Source organism: Phyllostomus hastatus, unplaced genomic scaffold (genome assembly GCF_019186645.2).
Source record: "Phyllostomus hastatus isolate PE091 unplaced genomic scaffold, TTU_PhHast_1.1 phas_contig_80, whole genome shotgun sequence".
Classification (NCBI taxonomy): Eukaryota; Metazoa; Chordata; class Mammalia; order Chiroptera; family Phyllostomidae; genus Phyllostomus; species Phyllostomus hastatus.
In genome coordinates, this window is record NW_025333960.1 from 22,421,828 (window position 1) to 22,442,857 (window position 21,030).

The following is a 21,030-nucleotide window of genomic DNA, read 5'->3' on the forward strand; positions in this document are numbered from 1 at the left end:
AGATAAAATAAATAAAAACATGGGATACTGTAAATTACTAAACAAGGATAAGATTTCTTAATAATCTAATAAGGAAAAATATATGTCCTTGAAGATTAAAAAAGGTTCCAAGTACCTGATAGTGCAGTCTACCCTTGGGAAATTTTCTGGCTATAACTTACAGATCAAGTGATCTTTTTCCAGTTTAGAATGTTCTCTGGCCTTTGTGGTAATATGAAGTTACTATACCCTTTAGTAAAAGAATATAGTAACTGTTCTTGAACTGCTTCACAATTTATAGAGAGGATTATAAAATACTAATTACCCTAAGAATTGGTATGAATTAGCTAGTTTTCCTATGTATGGATATGGTAGGGCAAATAATTTCATCCTCACAAAGATGACCACCTCCCACTCCAAATAACCTGTAAAAGTGATAGGTTACATGGCAAAGTGGAATTACGATTCCAGATAGAATTGAGAATGTAAATCAGTTAACTTTAACATATGAAGATTAACATGGATTATCTGAATGAGCCCAAAGCAGTCGCAAATATTTTTAAATGAGGAATAGTTGTTGAAGGGTGAAACAGATAGCATCTTGAGAAAGATTTGACTGGTTTTGAAGATGGAAGAGATCAAGAGCCAAGGAATGTGGATAGCCTCTAGAAGCTAGATAAGTCAAGGAAGTAGATTCTCCGCCCTAGAGCCTCCGGAAAAAATACCATCCTGCTAAAGCCTTAACTATAGCCAGTGTGGCCCACTTTGTACATCTGCCCTCCAAAATATAAGATAATAAATTTGTGTTGTATTAAGCCCTTAAGTTTGTGATAATTTCTCACAGCAGCAGTAGGAAACTAATACAGTAGGTTTTTTCCCATCTAACATTTATGGTTGAATTAGGCAATATGCACTAAAATACTATGAAATCATTTAATACATTATGAACTACTGTCCTAATACATATTAAACTAACCTAACAATCACATTTATTATACATTTTCTTAAAAGAATAACAGCATAATATAATGCAGTCCTATAGAAACCGTGATTTCAGCTTTGTGGCCTCCAGAATTGTGAGAAAATAAATGGCTGTTATTTTAAGCCACCAAATTTGTAGTAATTTACTATGGTAGCCATAAGAAACTAATACAGAGGCCAATATAATTCAATGAAGAAAAAATTGTTTTGGAACAACTAGATACCTGTTTTTAAAAACGAACTTTGACCTTTTCCTCACATACACAACGAAAGTTATGTTGAAATAGATTGTAGACCTCAGTTTAAAAAGTAAAACTTTAGTTCTGGCTGGTGTGGCTCAGTGGATTGAGTGCCAACCTGCAAAACAAAGGGTCGCCAGGTGGATTCCCAGTCAGGGTTCAAGCCTGTGTTGTGGGCCAGGTACCCAGCAGAGGCGCCCAAGGGACTACACATTGATGTTTCTTTCCTTTTCCTTCTCTCTCTAAAAATAAATAAATAAAAAGTAAAACTTTAAAATTTCTGCCAAAATCATAGAAAATCTTCATAACCTTGAGTTAAGCAAATGTTTCTTAGATATGGCACAAGAAGCATAAAAGAAAAATCGATAAATTGGATTTCATTGAAATGAAAATCTACTCTTTAAAGATATTGTAGAAAACGAAAAGTCAAGACATAGTCTAGGAGAAAACATGAACTTATGAAACATAAACACAAAAAGTTTTGCCCAGAATATATAAAGAACCCTTATAATTCAATTAGATAAACAACCCTATTAACAAAAATGATTCAGATACTTCACAATGATACATTAGTGGCCAATAAATACATGAAAGGTTGCTTTGTCACTAATCATCGTAGACATGAAAATTAAAGCCACATTGAAAAACCATTCATACTGACTAAAATGGTTTAAATTAAAGAAATATCAAACTATGGGGAGTATGTGGAACAACTGGAACATTCATACATTGCTAGTGGGAGTGCAAAATGATATCACCACTCTGGAAAACAACTAGTGATTATTATAAAGTGAAACATACCACCTAACTCAACAATTGCACTCTTGGGTATTAACCCTTTACCTCAAAGAAACGAAAATGTATTGTCCACACAAAGACTTGGACATTCACAGCACATTTCATAAAAATAATATATAGTTGGACACAACCCAAATATTCAACACAAGTGAATAAGTTACGATACATTCATACAATAGAACACTTCTCAGAAATTAAAAGGACAGAATGATTAATTATGTAACAAAATGGATAAACCTCAAAAACAATGGGTTGCATAAGAGGAGTCATACTGTTGATTCTATTTATATAAAAATCTAGATAAAGCAAAATGAATTTATAGTGACAGAAAGTAGGTTGCGGTTGACTGGGGATGGGTCTGAGGGCATGCTGACTACAAAGGAGAACAAGGGAACTTGGAGGGATGATAAAAATATTCTATATTTTTATTGTGGTCATGGTTATATGGGTATTTACATTTGTAAAAACTCATTGTATTGTATAAAATCTAAATGTGAAAGTAATTCCAAAGGGAAAAAGTGTTGGGATTCTTGTTGGTACTGTATTATTAAATATCTACATCAATTTGAGTTGTCTGATTCATGAATTTGATACATACCTTCTATTACATAGATCTTCTTTAGGTTCTTCCAATAATATTTTAGGCTTTTCTGTGTAGAGGCCTATATGTCTTTCCTAGAAGTATACTATCATACATGATATATTTTTTATTTTATTTTCTAATGATCTGTTTTTGGTTTACAGAAATATAATTTTTTATATTAGTCCTGTGTTCATCAAGCTTCCTAATTTCACTTACTAATTCTAGTAACATATGTATAATTTATTTTGGATTCTTTATTATGTATACAATTAAGTCATCTAAAAATAACATGCTTTTCAGTTTTAACTTCGCAATTCTTAAAGTTTTTCTTTTTTCTTGTTTTATAGTACTTAGAAGGATCTCCAGTACAAAGCCGACTAGAAGTGATGACAGCAGGCACTGATCTCAAATGAAAAAAGACCCAACATTTCACTGTCAAGTATGATGTTTTCTGGAAGTTATTTGTAGACCCCCTTTAGCAGATTAAGAAAATTTCTTTCTGCCCTGGCTGGTGTAGCTCAGTGGATTGAGTGCTGGCCTGGTTCGATTCCCAGTTAGGACACATGCCTTGTTTGCAGGCCAGGTTCCTGGTGGGGGGTGCATGAGAGGCAACCACACATTGATGTTTCCTCTTTCTCCTTCCTTTCCCCTCTCTCTAAAAACATAAATAAAAATTTTTTAAAGAAAATTTTTCTATTCTTAGATTATAAATCAATGAGATTGTAAGAGAGGTGAACTTTAATAAATGCTTTTCTGCGTTTGTTGAGGTAAATTTTTTCCATTTCATGAGTCAGCAAAGTTATAGAAATAAAGGACCAGGTAGTAAATATTTTAGGTTTTTCAGGCCATCCAGGATCCATTGCAATTGTGCAGCTCTTCATTTTAGCAGGAAAGCAGTGATAAACAATACAGAAATGAATGGACATAGCTATGTTCCCATAAAACTTTATTTACAAAAACAGGATTAGCAGTGGGCCAGATGTGGTCATAGGGAAGTAGTTTGACAGTTCTTGCTTAAATCTGTTAATGTGGTAAATTATATTGATTACTTCCTAGAATAAACTCAATTTGGTGTGATGTACATATGATGTGTATATTTGCTTACAATTTTTGTATACTTGTTCATGAGCAAAATTGGCCTGCAATTTTCCTTTCTTATACTCAGGTTTTGTTACTAAGGTTATGCTGCTTCATAAAAGAAGCGTGGAAGTAGTCTATTTTTGTGATGACTATATAAATAAGATTGGTGCTTATTTTTTTTATTGTTCAATTACAGCTGTCCCCATTTTCCCCCCGTTAATCTCCCCTGCCCTACCCATTCCTCACCTCCCACATTTAGTTCTCTCCCCACTACCTCCCCTGCCCCTGCTGTCTTTGTCCATGGGTCCTTTATACAGATTGGTGTTATTTCTTTCTTAGGAGTCAAAACTGATAAAACTCCTGGGACAAGTGTTTCTGCTTTGATGTGGAAATTATAGATACATACTGTATATCTCTCTGTGTGTATATATATGTATATATTTTTAAACTAACTTCTAGTTCCCGACTTTTCAATTAAGTCTAATGTGATAATAATGGATTTTTTTATTGGGGTGACATTGATTGATGAAATTATACAGGGTGGTACAAAAGTGGGTTTACAGTTGTGAGTACACTAAACAGTTATTTATTATTTATTAACTGTTATATTATTTTTATACAAACTGTAAACCTACTGTTTTTAAATGTATTTTGATTATGCTATTACAGTTGTCCCATTTCCCCCCTTCACTCCCCTCCACCCTGCACACCCCCTCCCACCCACATTCCCTCCCTTTAGTTCATGTCCATGTGTCATACTTGTAAGTTCTTTGGCTTCTACATTCCCTATACTATTCTTACCTTCCCCCCGTCTATTTTCTACCTACAATCTATGCTACTTATTCTCTGTACCTTTTTCCCCTGTCCCCCTCCCACTCCCTTGTTGCTAACCCTCCACGTGATCTCCATTTCTGTGGTTCTGTTCCTGTTCTAGTTGTTTGCTTAGTTTTTGTTTTTAATCTAATAATGGATTTTAGAGTGGCCAATTAGCTCATTTGGTTTGAGAGCTGTGGTGCTGATCATAATGAATTAATCCCTTTATTGAGCTCTCAATCTCAATTACTGTGGTTTTCTGTTCTACAATTTCCAATAGGTGCTTTATTGATAGTTCCAGTCACTGCTGAAAACCTTGATCTTGTTTTTAATCACTTGAATATAATTACCTTGTTTTGAAAATCTGCATTTGATATCTCCATTATCTGGATCTTAACTTGTTTCCAATGCCTGTTGTTTCTCTTGTTCTTTAATCTCACCTTTTCTTTTGTGTGAATATTTAATTTTTCATTGAGCACAGGATATTATTGCACATGAAAAACAGCAACAATTATTTGAGGTTCTGCATGATATTATTTATCTTCCTTGACAGAGGATTTATTTTTGCTCCTAGCAGGCAGCTAATCAACCAGGGGCACTAACAATACTTTATCCCTGTACTTCCCAACTTTTTAGCCTTAGAAACACTTTTAACTTCTCAAAAATTACTGAAGACTTCAAAAATTTTATTTCAGCTTTTATTTATGTGACATATCAGTATTTACCATATTAAAAATTAAAAGTAAAATGTTTTAGTAATTAATGCATGCTAAAATATTAAACTCATTACATATTGACATATTTCATATATTTCTATTTTTAAAATCTATACTTTCCAAATTTTAAAATAATTAGTGAGAAGAATGAGATCCTAAAACTCTTTAATGTCTGGCTTAATAGAGAATACAGCTGGATTCTCACATCTGCTTCTACATTCAATTGTTGCAATATGTTACTTTGGTTGAAGTACAGGGAAAAAGCTTACAAAAGAATGTATTGAAATATTCAGAGAAGTATTTTTATAGCCTTTTTAGATCACTTCAGATCAATCATTCAGTGATTTCAATCATTACATCTTCTTTGATACTAGACCAGTACTTAAAAGGTGGTACTTTCTTAAAGTTAAAAGTTATAGCCTAAAATCATGTCAGTGTACTTTCAGTGCTCTGTTACATTAAAATCCTTTGGTCTATGTAGCACTTTGAATGTCTCTTTAATTTATGCATGATTGTATATCATGCTTAGTCATTGGAAAATACTGGTCACTGAGTTATGCATATCTTCCAAATGTAGCACTATACTTTAAAAAAATCACACTTTAATATCAACATCAATCTTATCAGTAAAGTCTAATAGTGGAGAAGTCCAATTGTTCATTGTGATGGATACAAGTTTTCCGAAATTCTAATTTTTGCTTAAAAGCTTTAATTTTATCTTCAGAAACACATAATGCCTATTGCTTTTCTTAAATAAATAGGCTGTGTTCACTTACAAGAAATGTCTGCCCAAATATCTAACTCTCAATAACCACTGTATCAGTCATTCTTTCAAGTATAAATGGTGTTCTATGAAAAAAGGGGGCTGGTTTAGCCAGCAACTCAAAGATTTACAAAAGTGCTTTTTCTAAGTTAACCATCTTACTTTAAAGGCAGCAGATGTGCCTTACATGTACTTCCTATTTTGTTATTCTGAATATCAAAGTACTCAAGAGTCAAGATTTAAAAAATTGATATTTTACTGCATATTCAATGACATTCTAAAATAAAATTGGCATTTTTCATCACTGCTCAGCGTGGTAAAGAATACAATGTGTACTAGTACAGTTTGGTACTACTGCTGCCTTGATTCATGGTAAAATTCCAGCAGTTTTACCCGTTTCTTGTGCACTGTCAATGTGAAAGGGCAAATATATCTCTACAGTTTTGACATTGTGAATCACTTGAAAGGTTTTTGGATACCTCCAAAGATCTGTGGGCCACAGTTTGAGAAACACTGCTTTACCCCAATGATGGATTGAGATGATTCAAAACTTGGGCTTAGTCCCTGTGAGAACTGGCCTATTTCTGGTTCACTTTTAGGTGTTGTAGCCCTGTGGGTCCCAAACAAAAGCCTAGGTGTTTCCTGTCACCTTCACACCTTGACAGGCTTTGAGTTCCAATCTTTGTCTATCAAAGATCTGCTTCATCTAGGCATTGGAAATAGGTATTAACTACCTCAAGGAGAAAATACTAGGCTTACCCCTATGGGTTTTTCTTCTCTTCTGAATCTGGATACCATAAATCCTCTTTCCTTTTTGACCTTAGCATATATATTTTTTAAAATTTTTCTCCAGTATTTCTAGTTGTTCTCAATAGATTTGGCTCAACGTCAAGATTGCCATTTCTGGAAGCCTCAAGACATTAAACTGTTCATTAATGTTCTTTTTACTATTTAAGTATAAAGACAAACTATGTGTGTTGTAAAAAAATTTTAAATAATACAGATATACATATAAAATTTAAAACTATAACTTCTCTCTCCCTACCATGTCTCACCATTCACTTTCCCTGGCCTCCTACAAAGAAAACCACTTTTGTCAAATTGGTTTATGTCCTTTAACTCTTTTCCCTATAGATTTAGGAATAGATATTTGTGTATATATATATACATTTTTAAAATATATCAATGGGTTCATACTATTTTTCCTTCCTAATTTCTCTTATAGAATAAGCTTCACTTTTTAGTTAACTAAATGATTGATAATAACACTTAACATTTTTCATGTGTCAGACACTGCCCTAGATGCACTAATACATTATTTCATTTGTTCTTCACAACATCCTGTGAAGTAGATATTCTTACTCTCTTTTCATAAGTCAGGAAAGAAAGTTTTAATGAAGTGAAATATAGCTAACCAAAGACACACTATTAAGTTGTATCGTCAATATGAATCCTGATTGTGTCAATCCTTGTCAATATTCACTTTAATGCTATCATATATCTGAAATAGGTTATAATGTATCATAACTCTTTTTAAATGCCTTTCAATCAAATTTACGCACAATTTTATATTAATGTTAACTTCCTGGTGTTGATATTATACTAGAATTATTATATAATATATAATAAATTGGGTAAACTAAGAAGGGTACAAGGGGCCACTTTATACTAGCATTGCAATATCCTGTGTTTACATAATTATTTTTAAACAAAAAGTTATATATTATATGGTTCCATTACATAAAATTTTGAATTGAGATAGAATTGACAAATAACACATTAGTTTCAAGTGTACAACATTATGATTGGGTACTCATGTATATTGGGAAGTGATCAACACAATAAGTCTGGTTTACATCCATCATCATACATAGTAACAAATTTTTTTTCTTGTAGTAAGAACTTTTAAGATACATACATTTTTTAAATTAAATGATACATATGAAAAACAGATTAGTGGTTTCCAGGGAATATGTGGTGGGGAAAGATTGGTATGACTGTATAGTGGGCAGTGCAAGGGGTCTTTGTGGTCATGGAACACTTCTGTACCTTGATTGTGGCAGTGGTTTTGCCAATCTATACATAGTAAGTTGCACAGAACTATACATACATGCACAAATGAGTACATGTAAAACCAGTAAAATCGGAGTAAGCTTTACGGATTGTATCAATGTCATTTCATGGTTTGTTATTGTATTATAGCTATATAAGAAATTACCACTGGAGAAAAACTGGGTGAAGAATACAGGGAACTTCTGTGCTAATTTTGGACAGTCCTGTGATCTGTAATTATTTCAAAATAAAGAAGAAATTACAATTATTTAACAGAACACTAAATCACTTCTTAAATAACAGCTTCTTGTAAATGTTGGTTTTTTATAATATTGTACAGTAACCTCTTAGAGTGAATTGTTTTGATTAGGAATTACTGTTTTTCGGACTTCCGGCAAGATGGAGGAATAGGTGGACGCACCGTACCTCCTCACACAGCCAAGATGAGAACAACAATAATTTACAGATAGAATAACACCCAGAACCAATAGAGGATTTATCTGAATGGAAGTCGGACAGCCAAGAGGTTGAAGTAGACCCGTACATCCAGACCGGTAGGAGAAGATGAGCCAGGCAGGCTCGGGGCTGGCGCAGGTAGGCGGCGCACGGAGGTCGGGGAAAATTTGGCACGAAATCGGTTCGACAGCCATCCGTGGTGCAAGAATGCAGCGGTGATCCCTGAGTACGCAAGCTGCGGCTGGCGGACCCAGTGAGGCAGCGATTGTGGACCAGAGTAGAGCTCACAGCCCAGGATCCCAAAGAAGGGTTTGAGCCCAGGAGAAGGGAACTACCGCCATTGCTCCCTCCCGCTCCCGCCCCCACCCCCACATATAACGTCACAATCTAGCCACTGGGGTGCCCAGCCCCGGTGAACACCTAAGGCTCCGCCCCCCACCATAACAAGAGCGACCAGACCGGAGGAGAGACAGGGAAAGACATGTTTCCAACAGAACATATCAGTCCCCCAGGACTCATCCTTTTGAGCAACCAAGAAATAGCCAATCTATCAGATGCACAATTCAAAACACTAGTGATCAGAAAGCTCACTGAATTGGTTGATTTTGGGCGCAATTTAGATGAAAGGATGCAGGATACCACAAAAGAGATGCAGGAAGACACGCAGAGGAGAGCCAATAGTGAAAGGAAGGAATCTGAGTCTCAAAACAATACAGTGGACCAGAAGGAAGATAGAATCAACCAAGCAGGAAAGCATGATGAAATAAGAATTCAAAAAATCGAGGAAAAGCTTAAGAGCATCCAGGACACCTTTAAACGTTCCAACATCCGAATTATAGGGGGTACCAGAAGGGGAAGGGGAAAAGCAACAAATTGAGCACGTATTTGAACAAATAATAAAGGAAAACTTCCCCAATCTGGCAAAGGAAATAGTCTTCCAGGAAGTCCAGGAAGCTCAGAGAGCCCCAAAGAAGTTGGACCCAAGAAGAAACACACCAAGGCACATCATAATTACATTAGCCAAGGTAAAAACGAAGGAGAGAATCCTAGAAGCAGCAAGAGATAAGGGGACAGTAACCTACAAAGGAGTTCCCATCAGACTGTCAGCTGATTTCTCCAAAGAGACCTTACAGGCAAGAAGGGGCTGGAAAGAAATATTCCAAGTCATGAAAGACAAGGACCTACATCCCAGATTGCTCTATCCAGCAAAGCTCTCATTTAGAATGGAAGGGCAGATAAAGTGCTTCTCAGATAAGGTCAAGTTAAAGGAGTTCATCATCACCAAGCCCTTATTTTAGGAAATGCTAAAGAGACTTATCTAAGAAAAGAAGATAAAGAAAAGACATGTATAGTAAAAGGACAGCAAACTCACAATTATTAACAACCACACCTAAAGCAAAACCAAAAGAAACTAAGCCAACAACTAGAACAGGAACAGAACCACAGAAATGGAGGTCACATGGAGGGTTAGCAACAGGGGGGTGTGGGAGGAGGAGAGGGGGGAAAAGGTATAGAGAATAAGTAGCATAGAATGTAGGTTGAAAATAGATAGGGGGAGGGCAAGAATAGTATGGGAAATGTAGAAGCTAAAGAACTCATAAGTATGACACATGGACATGAACTAAAGGGGGGGAATGTGGGTGGGAGAGGGGGTACAGGGTGGAAGGGAGAGAAGGGGGAAATGGGACAACTGTAATAGCATAATCAATAAAATATATTTAAAAAAAGGAATTACTGTTTTTCTCAGTAGAACCAAAATTTTCAAAAGTTTCTAATACTAAAGAAAAAAGATGGGATGTGTATACAAATTGCTTTCAGTAGTCAACTAAAATCCTAAATTAAGTATTTTGGAATAGAAGGAATGGAGTTTTCCTCTTTTGGGGGTAATTATTCTTTTTTTCTTTTCTAGTTAAGATTGGTTTCACCAACATTAAGATTCTACCCAATGGAAAAATAACATATTAAACAATACATGGAAAAAATAGTAGTAGTTCAACTTACCTGTATAATACTATCCACTTGGCACCATTTTGAATTATTCATGCCTATAAAAACATTGAAGCCTCAAACACTTTGCTACTAATTTTTAGATATTCCTATTTTATTGATAAGGACAAAGAGACAAGAGTTGTTTCACAGGTAATAATAACTGCACCAGGTTAGCTTTCTACTATAGTTAAATTTGTGGATATCTTTTAAGTAGTATATGTTGGGCTTTTAAAACATTTCCTTGATTAAAATAGTATCATCTTAATTCCTGTCACTAAAGAACTATTTTCATTTGCTGTATTTTTACCATAAGGCGCAAAACAGAACACTATTTTGAAAATGTCTTTCCATTATGTCGAAACGATAGAAGCTAACGAGAGGGAAGAAAATGTTGAATTTACAGCCAAAGGAATTTAGCTTATCACAGGTTTGCGAAAACAAAAATATCTGCTCTTTGAAGTTCTCATTGTTAAGCCCTAATCTTTGATATCATTTTTATAACCACAGTGATGTGACACCACCCCTGGGGCAACACTAGTGGAAAAATTGGAACATACCCGCCAGGCACTAAGAGCAACAGGGAAATTCTGCTAAACTGTAAAAAGCAGCCTTGCTCGGGTAGGTGAGCACGAGGACTCTGTCTCGACTGGCGCGGCAGGCTTGATGACGTAGGCACGCCTGGTGGAAAAGCGCCTGCGGGCACTTCCGGGCGGCATCTTGAGGAGCCTTATCAAGCACTTCCGGGTAGCACGTGGCAGCAGGAGTGACTCCACACTCGGCCTCTGCTGTTGTGGAGTCCGACACACAGTGAAAATCACTGAAGATGGCGTCGCGGTACGACCGGGCAATTACTGTTTTCTCCCCCGACGGACACCTCTTCCAAGTGGAATATGCCCAGGAAGCAGTGAAGAAAGGGTCCACAGCGGTGAGCGATCAACTTCTTGACCACCACCCCCTGCCAGGTGTCAGGCCTTCCTTACCCTGCTGTCCCAGCCCAGCTGTCGGTGGAGGTGGACACAAAAGGGGAGTCTCCCACTTGTGAACATTGCTTCAGGTTCCTTTTATTAAGGGAGATGACTAAAATTTTGGCTGCAAGTAATAGAGTAAAATTTGGTCGATTTCATAGGCTTCTGTTGTGCAATTGTCTTCGTTTAACAATAGCCCCAGGTGCAAAATGTGTGTATGCAGGTGCCTTGACAGTAGATATTAATGGTGTTTTTGACAGTAAGGGAGGATAAAGATTTCTTTCAGCTTCTAACAGCATACCTGAATGCACTTGATCGACTTAATCAGGAATTCACATATGCACTAAAAAGAAACAGTTTCTTCACGTGGGGAGATGTTGTTTAATCATAATTATAATAAAAATTAAAAATTGATCATGCCTGTCCCTGAAATACAGACTAAGTCGATGTAAAATTAAATCCTTGTTGGTGAGGATATACTTAAAATAGCTAAACCACCTATCAAACACTTTCACTTGTTAAAAAGTATTGTACTATTATTTGCACCCAAATATTTGGCAATCTTTTAGGGACTCTAAGCCCCAAGAACCGCCAAGTGTCTTTGGGTAGGTTTTTTTGTTGTTGTTGTTTGGTTTTTAAATAATATTGAAATTCTTGGAGAGATTGTACCCTACTTTAAATTTACCTAGCCACATTTCTGAAAATGTGTAGCTGTGTACTACTGCCAAGTTTTAGTTATGTTTAATAATCTTATGGTTTATAAAAATTTAAAATGACAAAAAGTGTTCTGATGGCCAAAGATAGATTATCTCAAACCTTCTAAGTATTAGCCTTTGATACAGAATGATCTATTTTTTTTAATCTCTCAAATTTCATGAACCAGTTTGTTGTGGAATTTTAGACACCAGCTATGAGGTACACAGTTCATTTCTAAGTGTAGCACTGACTGTATTTTCTCTCACTTTCCTTACTAACTTAGTTATGGAAGGAAATAATAGTTCACTTGTATTATAAATATATCAAATGTAAAGTGGTAAAGGGAAAAAAAACACTGGAAAGAATCTTACCATTTTTAAAGTATTTTTCTACTTAATGGGACCCGCTAGTTTTGCTTCTGTTTTGTAAGTAATTTTTTTAGAATTGTAAATTTAAGAAAAGCCTGAGGTAGCTTAAACCAAAAGGGTGCCATTTTGATAACAACAAAAAGTTATATAATCCCCAGCTTGGCATGAAGCATATGGTTAGAAGATAATGCCCAAGTTTTAGAGCCTAAAATAAAGGGAGTAATGGGAGAAGACTGGGGTATAATAAGAAACCACATTGGCTCATTTAAAATGTTTTAGAACACTATAGAATTGATTGATCATTCCTTTGTAATGAGCTGTAAAAGGGTAAGAATATAAAAATACCTATAGCGGGCATTTTTAAAGATACATTGGAAGGATAAAACAGTTTTGTCTCAGGATTCTGAAATTATAATTTGCATCTTTGTATGGAGTTATTGATTGTGTTTCCATGAGGGTGCTATGACCTTTTCATGGGATAAAGTTTACAGTGGCATTGTTTATTCAAATATGTCACAAAATAATCAGTCTATAAATGATATTTGATATGAGTTATAAATAAGCCAAGGTTGACCAGTTTTGACCAGTATGTGAATATGATAGTAATTCAAAAAGTTATATGGGCCACAATTAGAGGCCTTGGGTTTTATCTCCTTCTTGATGATTATTTTACAGCATGAAGCAAGACAGGAGGCCTGTTTTCTTGTTAGTTTTCTTTTCTGTAAATGAAAAATATCTTTGAGTAATATTTTGGAGAGGTAAAACCGCTCTTTTGGGAAAAATATGAATCCTTCTGATATTCTCATGAAAAAGATAAGATTTATTATCATTCCTCATTCCGTCCTTTCCTTGACCCTAAATTGTTATTAGCTCCATATTTCCTGATTTATCAAATCTCAGTTCCACGGTCTGGCCATCAAAGTCTTTCATAATTTTTATCTACCCTCTTTAATTAAGGGGGCAGCTTCATAGTTTCACTAATATATGCCTCTGCCCTTGTAAGAGGGGAGAGGAGAAATTACCTTTCTTTCTGCCACTCTTTATCTTTACTTTTCTTCCAAGATCACACATTCTTCCTCCTTCAAAAAGCCATCTCTGATTCACTCTAGTCATCATGGATATTTTTCTTCTTCTGAATTTATAGTCTGTAACAAAGAGCATTATACAGTATTTAGTATTTGGCCTCATATTCTCCTGAATAGTCTTTTCACACCAACTGGATGGTAAGATCTTTGAGAATCTAGATGGTATAATTCCTTTTGTATTTTCACTGCATGGTATACAGTGAAGAGGCTAGGAAGGAGGTAAACAAACATTTAAGTAATACTTATTTTATACCAAGTATTTCGTGTATATTATCTAATGTTAATGACAGTGTTTAATCCCTTTTTTAAATATGTGTAGAATCTATAATTCAGAGCTTTCAGAGTTTGTTGAAGGTACAGGTAAAAAGTGGTGGAGCATGTATTCACACTTAAATTTGTAAGTTCCAAAGCCTGTGCTCTTTGCAGTGTCATGCAGTTGATTCAGTAAACATTTGTATATTAGTTTATCATTATCATGAATGTGAAACCCAGACATGTATCTTACAAGGCCATTAATTTCTTTAGGCTTGTTTTATTTTAAATATTTTATTTATTTATTTTTAGAGAGAGGGCAGGAAAGGGAGAAAGAAAAGGAGAGAAACATTGATATGTGAGAGAAACATCGATTGGTTGCTTCTCATGCCCCCAACTGGGGACCTGGCCTGCAACCCAAACATTTGTCCTGATGAGGAATCGAACCGGTGACCTTTTGGTTTGCAGGACTACACCCAGCCCAGTGAGCCACACCAGTCAAGGCAGCTTCAGCTTCTTTAACAGTAAAATAGGCATCAAAATAGCACCTGCTTCATAGGGTTCATGTGATAGTTGAATGAAGTAATGACGCGTGTTAAGTATCTTGCACAGTGTCTGGTTCAGAGCAAGTATTTAATACATGGTAGCTATTATTACAATAAATGGTAGCTATTATTACTATCTCTTTTTCCTTCAATTGTGTTTATAGTTCTTCCAGCACATTCATTTATTAAGTCAAGACATTTTGGCTGAACACTTTACATATGCCAAATATGGTGGTTGGCCCTAAGATTTCACAATACGCAAGAGAGACGCCATTCCTGTCCTTGGAAATCTTACTATCTAGCAGGAATATTATATAATCAAATAAATAGTCCTAACAAAGCCTAAATTATTATTACAGCGAGGAGACTATGGAGCATCATGGGAACTCTAGGTGTTAGGAAGGTCCCCCTGAGGAAGTACCATTTAAGTAGGCACCTGAGAGATGAAAGAAAGATTAAAAAAGTGGAGGGGAAAAGAGGGAAGAGTATTTTAGACAGACAAAATGGTATGTAGGAAGACCAGGCAGCAAAAGACAACCATGTTCTGTGAACTGGAAGGCATTCAGGATTGCTGAAGCAATGGAAAAAGGGGAGAAGATGAAGCTGGAAATGGGCCATGTCGTGGAATGCCTTTAAGGGAATAATAGGCCTTGAAGAGTTTTGATGTGGTTATTGTCATTCTCTAGGTTTATTCTGTCTTTCTAGTAACAGACTGCATTCATCCCACACAGCAGTACTCTCATGATCCAGGCAGAATCAGTTTTGATCCTCCTGGCCACAGTGGTGAGCATGTAACTCAAATCTAGCCAATATAAATCCATTCTTAGGACTTTTTTAACTAGAGAGAGTAGTAGCTTTTTTTTTCTGGGAGACTGTTATGATATGAGTCCAGGTTGCTAGTGACTATCTTTTTTTCCATATAGAGAAAACCTCTCTGCATTAAGAGTAAAATTACAATCCCTAGATCCTTTTGTTTCCAAGCCAGCTCTATGCTTTCTTAATTTTTGTAGTGAAAAATGGTCCTTACTAATACAGGTTTTAAGTAGAGGAATGCCACATTTAGATTTTCTTTTTTTTTTCCACATTTTTATTTTTTCAAAGATTTCTCAGACTACAGTATGGTAGTGGATTGGATGAAGTCAAGACTGGAAGCACGGGGACAACATAGAAGGCTATGAAAGTGGCCCAGGTGAAAGATGCTAGTCATTTATTCTAGAGTTCAGCAGAAATGGGAATAAGGCAGATTGCAGAGAAACTTTTAACAGTAGAGTCAATACAACTTAATGATTATTTGGATGATATTCGGGGCAGGGGAAGGAGAGAAAGAGGTTATTGAAGAGGGAGGAGTCAAAGATAGTGCCTCTGTTTCTGGATTTTGCCTCTCACTAAATGACACTGCCGTTTTAGGGAATATGAAACACTAAGTTTGAGGGGAAGCTAGCTGAAGCTGGACTTGCTGAGATTGAGATGCTTATGGGAGCTGTAGTAGGCAGCCTCTAAAACTGCCTCCAGTCCTCTCCACCTTCTGGTGTTCATGCCCTTGTGTACTTCTCTCCCCTTGGGTGTGGGCAAAATTATTGACCTGCTTCTGAGGGATGGGGCAGGCAAAAGTGATGGGATGTCACTTCAGAGATTAAGGTATACAGAGATAGTGACTTATATCTTCCCCATCCTCACTGTCACTTGCTCACACTGGTGGAACCCAGCTGTCATGTTGTAAGTTGCCCTGTGAAAGGATCTGTGTGGCAAGGAACTGAGGGAAATGTCTATTCAAAACTTAGTATGGAACTGAGGTTCTTAGTCCAACAACCTGTGAGAAACTAAATCTTGCTAACAACCATGGGAGTTTGGAAATGCATCCTCCCCCACAAGCCTTAATTTGAGTACAGCTAAGGGGGACAACTTGACTCCAGCATTGTGAGAGACCCTGATCCAGAGGGCTTAGCCCATATGTACAGATTGCTGATGCACAGAGACTGTGGGCAACTGAATATGCATGTTGGGAATTCAGGAGACAGTAATTTTGAAGTGTGTCCTTTCTCACCCCTTCTTAAAACCTATGTTGACAGTCAAGTAGATGAGTGTTCTTGATTACTCTTCTTCACTCAAGAAGGCAAAATATAGGCCATAGACTATATAGACTATGTAGAGGATAGCCTACAACCTTGAGGGATCTTAGTGACCAATGTATACCAGTCTACTTTGGCTAAACTGTGGGAAGAGTGGGGATAAAAACCAGGTTTCTGTGAGCTGAGGGATGGTGATAATATTTGACTTTTGAAGGGTTGAGAGAAAGGGGTAGGACTGAAGTGAAGAGGTCTTTAAGATTTTAAGAGAGACTTTAGCATATGTTTCAATGTTGGAGAGAAAAATCCAGTAGATAAAGTTGAGGTTTATTTGTTTTTAGGTTGATTTCATTCATTTTTTAATATTTTATTATAGAATATTTCAAACAAAAAGTGCATATAAAGGGAATAGTATAATGAACCTCTGTATGCCAGTTTCCCATCTTCAACAGTTGTCAGCATTTTACTGGTCTTCTTTTTTCTTTATCATCTTTTACCCCTTTCCAATGGGATACTTTTCATTGAAAATTTTATTGAGATAAGTTTAGGTTTATATGCAATTATAAGAAACTTGTATGCTTTGCCCATTATCTGCCAATGGTAGCATTTTGCAAAACTATGGTTCAATTAGGATAGTGATATAATATCCTGACATTAATTTAACAATCAGGATATTGATATTGATAAAAGCCACCTAATTTATTCAGATTTCTTCAATTTACTTGTCTTCTTTGTATGTATACTTTTTAAAGTTTTTTTAAAGATTTTTTCATTGTATTTTTAGACAGGGGAAGGGAGGGAAAAAGAAAGGGAGAGAAACATCAATGTGTGGTTGTCTCTCCTGCACCCCTTACAGGGGATCTGTCTCACAACCCAGGCAGTGCCCTGACTGGGAATTGAACTGGTGACTTTTTGGTTCACAGGCCGGTACTCAATCCACAGAGCCACACCAGCCAGGGCATGTTTGTGTGTATATTAAATTTTATCATATTTTATTGCCTGTATATGTTCTGCCATCCATAGTCAAGATACTGAACAGTTTCCAACTCCAAAAGAATCCTTCATGTTGCTCTTATATAACCACATGCACACTTCTCTACTCTCCCCCCTTATACCCTCAGTGTCCATAGCTCTAACTTCTGGCAGTATTCATCTGCCTTCCATTTCTAATATTATGTCATTTCAAAATGTTATATAAATGGTATCACATTGTATGAACCCTTTGGGGATTTGCTTTTTTCCCTTGAGGTTCATTCCAGTAGTTGTATATTGCTGAGCATGGTATGGATGTACTATAGTGTTTAACTATATACTTGTTGAAGAACATTTGGATTGTTTTCAGTTTGGAGCTATTATGAATAGAGATACTCTGAACATTCATAGCAGGTGTTTGTGTGAACATAAATTTTATTTCTCTGCATGTTTAGTTTTATAAGAAATTGCTGAACTGTTGCTCAGAGTGGCTGTACCATTGTACATTTTCACCAGCAGTGTATGACTTATCGAGCTTCTATACATGCTTTCCAGCATTTGGTGTTACTGTTTTTCATTTTAGCTATTTTGGTAAGTATGTAGTGATACTTTATGGTTTTAATAAAACTAGCCATTAATAATTAATGATGTTGAACATGTTTTCATGTGCAGTGTGTCGTTGTATATCTACTTACATGAAATATCTTTCATGTATTTTGTCTATTTTCTAATTGGATTGGATTGTTACTGTTAAGTTTTGACAGTTCTTTTTTTTTTAAATATATTTTATTGATTATGCTATTACAGTTGTCCCATTTCCCCCTTCTCTCCCTTCCACCCTGTACCCCCTCTCCCACCCACATTCCCCCCCTTTAGTTCATGTCCCATGTGTCATACTTATGAGTTCTTTAGCTTCTACATTTCCCATACTATTCTTACCCTCCCCCTATCTATTTTCAACCTACATTCTATGCTACTTATTCTCTATACCTTTTCCCCCTCTCCTCCTCCCACCCCCCCCCCTGTTGCTAACCCTCCATGTGACCTCCATTTCTGTGGTTCTGTTCCTGTTCTAGTTGTTGGCTTAGTTTCTTTTGGTTTTGCTTTAGGTGTGGTTGTTAATAATTGTGAGTTTGCTGTCCTTTTACTATACATGTCTTTTTCTTTATCTTCTTTTCTTAGATAAGTCTCTTTAGCATTTCCTAAAATAAGGGCTTGGTGATGATGAACTCCTTTAACTTGACCTTATCTGAGAAGCACTTTATCTGCCCTTCCATTCTAAATGAGAGCTTTGCTGGATAGAGCAATCTGGGATGTAGGTCCTTGTCTTTCATGACTTGGAATATTTCTTTCCAGCCCCTTCTTGCCTGTAAGGTCTCTTTGGAGAAATCAGCTGACAGTCTGATGGGAACTCCTTTGTAGGTTACTGTCCCCTTATCTCTTGCTGCTTCTAGGATTCTCTCCTTCGTTTTTACCTTGGCTAATGTAATTATGATGTGCCTTGGTGTGTTTCTTCTTGGGTCCAACTTCTTTGGGGCTCTCTGAGCTTCCTGGACTTCCTGGAAGACTATTTCCTTTGCCAGATTGGGGAAGTTTTCCTTTATTATTTGTTCAAATACATGCTCAATTTGTTGCTTTTCCCCTTCCCCTTCTGGTACCCCCTATAATTCGGATGTTGGAACGTTTAAAGGTGTCCTGGATGCTCTTAAGCTTTTCCTCGATTTTTTTGAATTCTTATTTCATCATGCTTTCCTGCTTGGTTGATTCTATCTTCCTTCTGGTCCACTGTATTGTTTTGAGACTCAGATTCCTTCCTTTCACTATTGGCTCTCCTCTGCGTGTCTTCCTGCATCTCTTTTGTGGTATCCTGCATCCTTTCATCTAAATTGCGCCCAAAATCAACCAATTCAGTGAGCTTTCTGATCACTAGTGTTTTGAATTGTGCATCTGATAGATTGGCTATTTCTTGGTTGCTCAAAAGGATGAGTCCTGGGGGACTGATATGTTCTGTTGGAAACATGTCTTTCCTTGTCTCTCCTTTTTTTTTTTTTCTTCCCGGTCTGGTCACTCTTGTTACAGTGGGGGGCGGAGCCTTAGGTGTTCACCGGGGCTGTGTACCCCAGTGGCTAGATTGTGACGTTATATGTGGGGGCGGGAGCTGGGACGGGAGGAAACAATAGCGGTAGTTCCGTTCTCCTGGGATCTCAGTCCCTTCCCTGGGATCCTAGGCTGCAAGCTCTGCCCTAGTCCACAATTGCTGCTTCACTGGGTCCGCCAGCCGCTGCTTGCATAGTCAGGGTCCACTGCTGCATTCTTGCGCACCGGATGGCTTTCGCGCCGATTTCATGCCAAGTTTTCCCCGACCTCCATGCACCGCCCACCCACACCTGCCCGGCTCCTCTTCTCCTACCAGTGCGGATGTACGGGTCTACTTCAACTTCTTGGCTGTCCGACTTCCATTCAGATAAATCCTCTGTCAGTCTGGGTGTTATTCTGGCTGAAAATTGTTGTGGATCTAATCTTGGTTGTGTGAGGAGGTACAGTGTGTCCACCTATTCCTCCATCTTGCCGGAAGTCCAACAGTTCTTTATGTAGTCTACATCCTAGCCCTTTGTCCGATATGTGGTTTGCATACCAGCCTGTAGCTTGTCTTTTCATCCTATTCACAGGGACTTTCACAGATAAAAAAAACTTTGGTGTTTTGATGAGGTTCAATTTAACAGTTTTTCCTCTTAGAGTTCATGCTTTTGATAATACATCTAAGAACTCTGCCTAGATCATAACACTTTTCTCCTGGTTTTTTTTTTTGTTTTTTGTTTTGTTGCTAAAAGTTTATAGTCTTACGTTTAAGTCCATGATACATTTGTTAATTTTGGTAAGGTTTATGTCAAAATTCACTTTTCAGTGGAGTGCTCTACCCCCATTTATTTTACATCCAGATAATGTGATATTTTGCTTATTTTATATCCAGATAACATTTCATCTGTGAATATTTCATTATGTATCTCTAAAACTTAAAGATGATTTTTAAAACCATTTTCATTTATAATAAAATTCCTTAATACTTTGTAACAGTCTACATTCCTATTTTTCCTTATTGCTCACACAATATATTTCTATAGTTACTTTGTTTAAGTCTGAATCTGAAGTCCATGTCTTACACTTTGCTGCTAGGTATCCCTGTTTTATTCTTGAATAGCATCCCTTCTTTTTTTCCTGCTTTTGGTGTCTTGAGGAAACAGGGAAATTGGGTAGAGTGTCCCACTTCCTAGATTTGTCCAATTGTTTCCTTGTCCTCATAGAATGTACTGTTTAGAGAGGTAACCACAATGAATAAATAAGTAATAATAAATGTACTTGTTGCAAGAACATAACATGTTGCTTATAGAATAATAGAGAAGGACTCCTTGAAGTGATACCTAAATTGAGACCTGAATAAGAGAACTGTTCCAGGCAAAGAAATCTCACATGTGAATATCGGAGGGGGGAAACAGAACTCTGTATGAGAAAGCCTTGAAAGAAGGTAGGTAGCCTGGCTGGTGCTTGCTTAACAGCAATGACATAATATTGAAGGGTAGGCCGGGGCCAGATAATGCCCAGCTTTATAAGCAAGAGTAAGGAGTCTGAAAACA

The 21,030-nt window shown here is 36.7% G+C and overlaps 1 protein-coding gene across 3 annotated transcripts in view; it reads left to right on the top strand.

Moving 5' to 3' along the window:
* Positions 1-11,272: 11,272 nt before the first annotated feature.
* The window catches only part of PSMA8 (proteasome 20S subunit alpha 8), a 38,232-nt gene continuing 28,474 nt past the window's right edge, over positions 11,273-21,030 (top strand). For all 3 annotated transcript variants that reach the window (XM_045850267.1, XM_045850268.1, XM_045850269.1), the window contains exon 1: positions 11,273-11,374. In XM_045850267.1, the coding sequence (XP_045706223.1) occupies positions 11,273-11,374 (102 nt within the window). The remainder of the gene's footprint in view (positions 11,375-21,030) is intronic.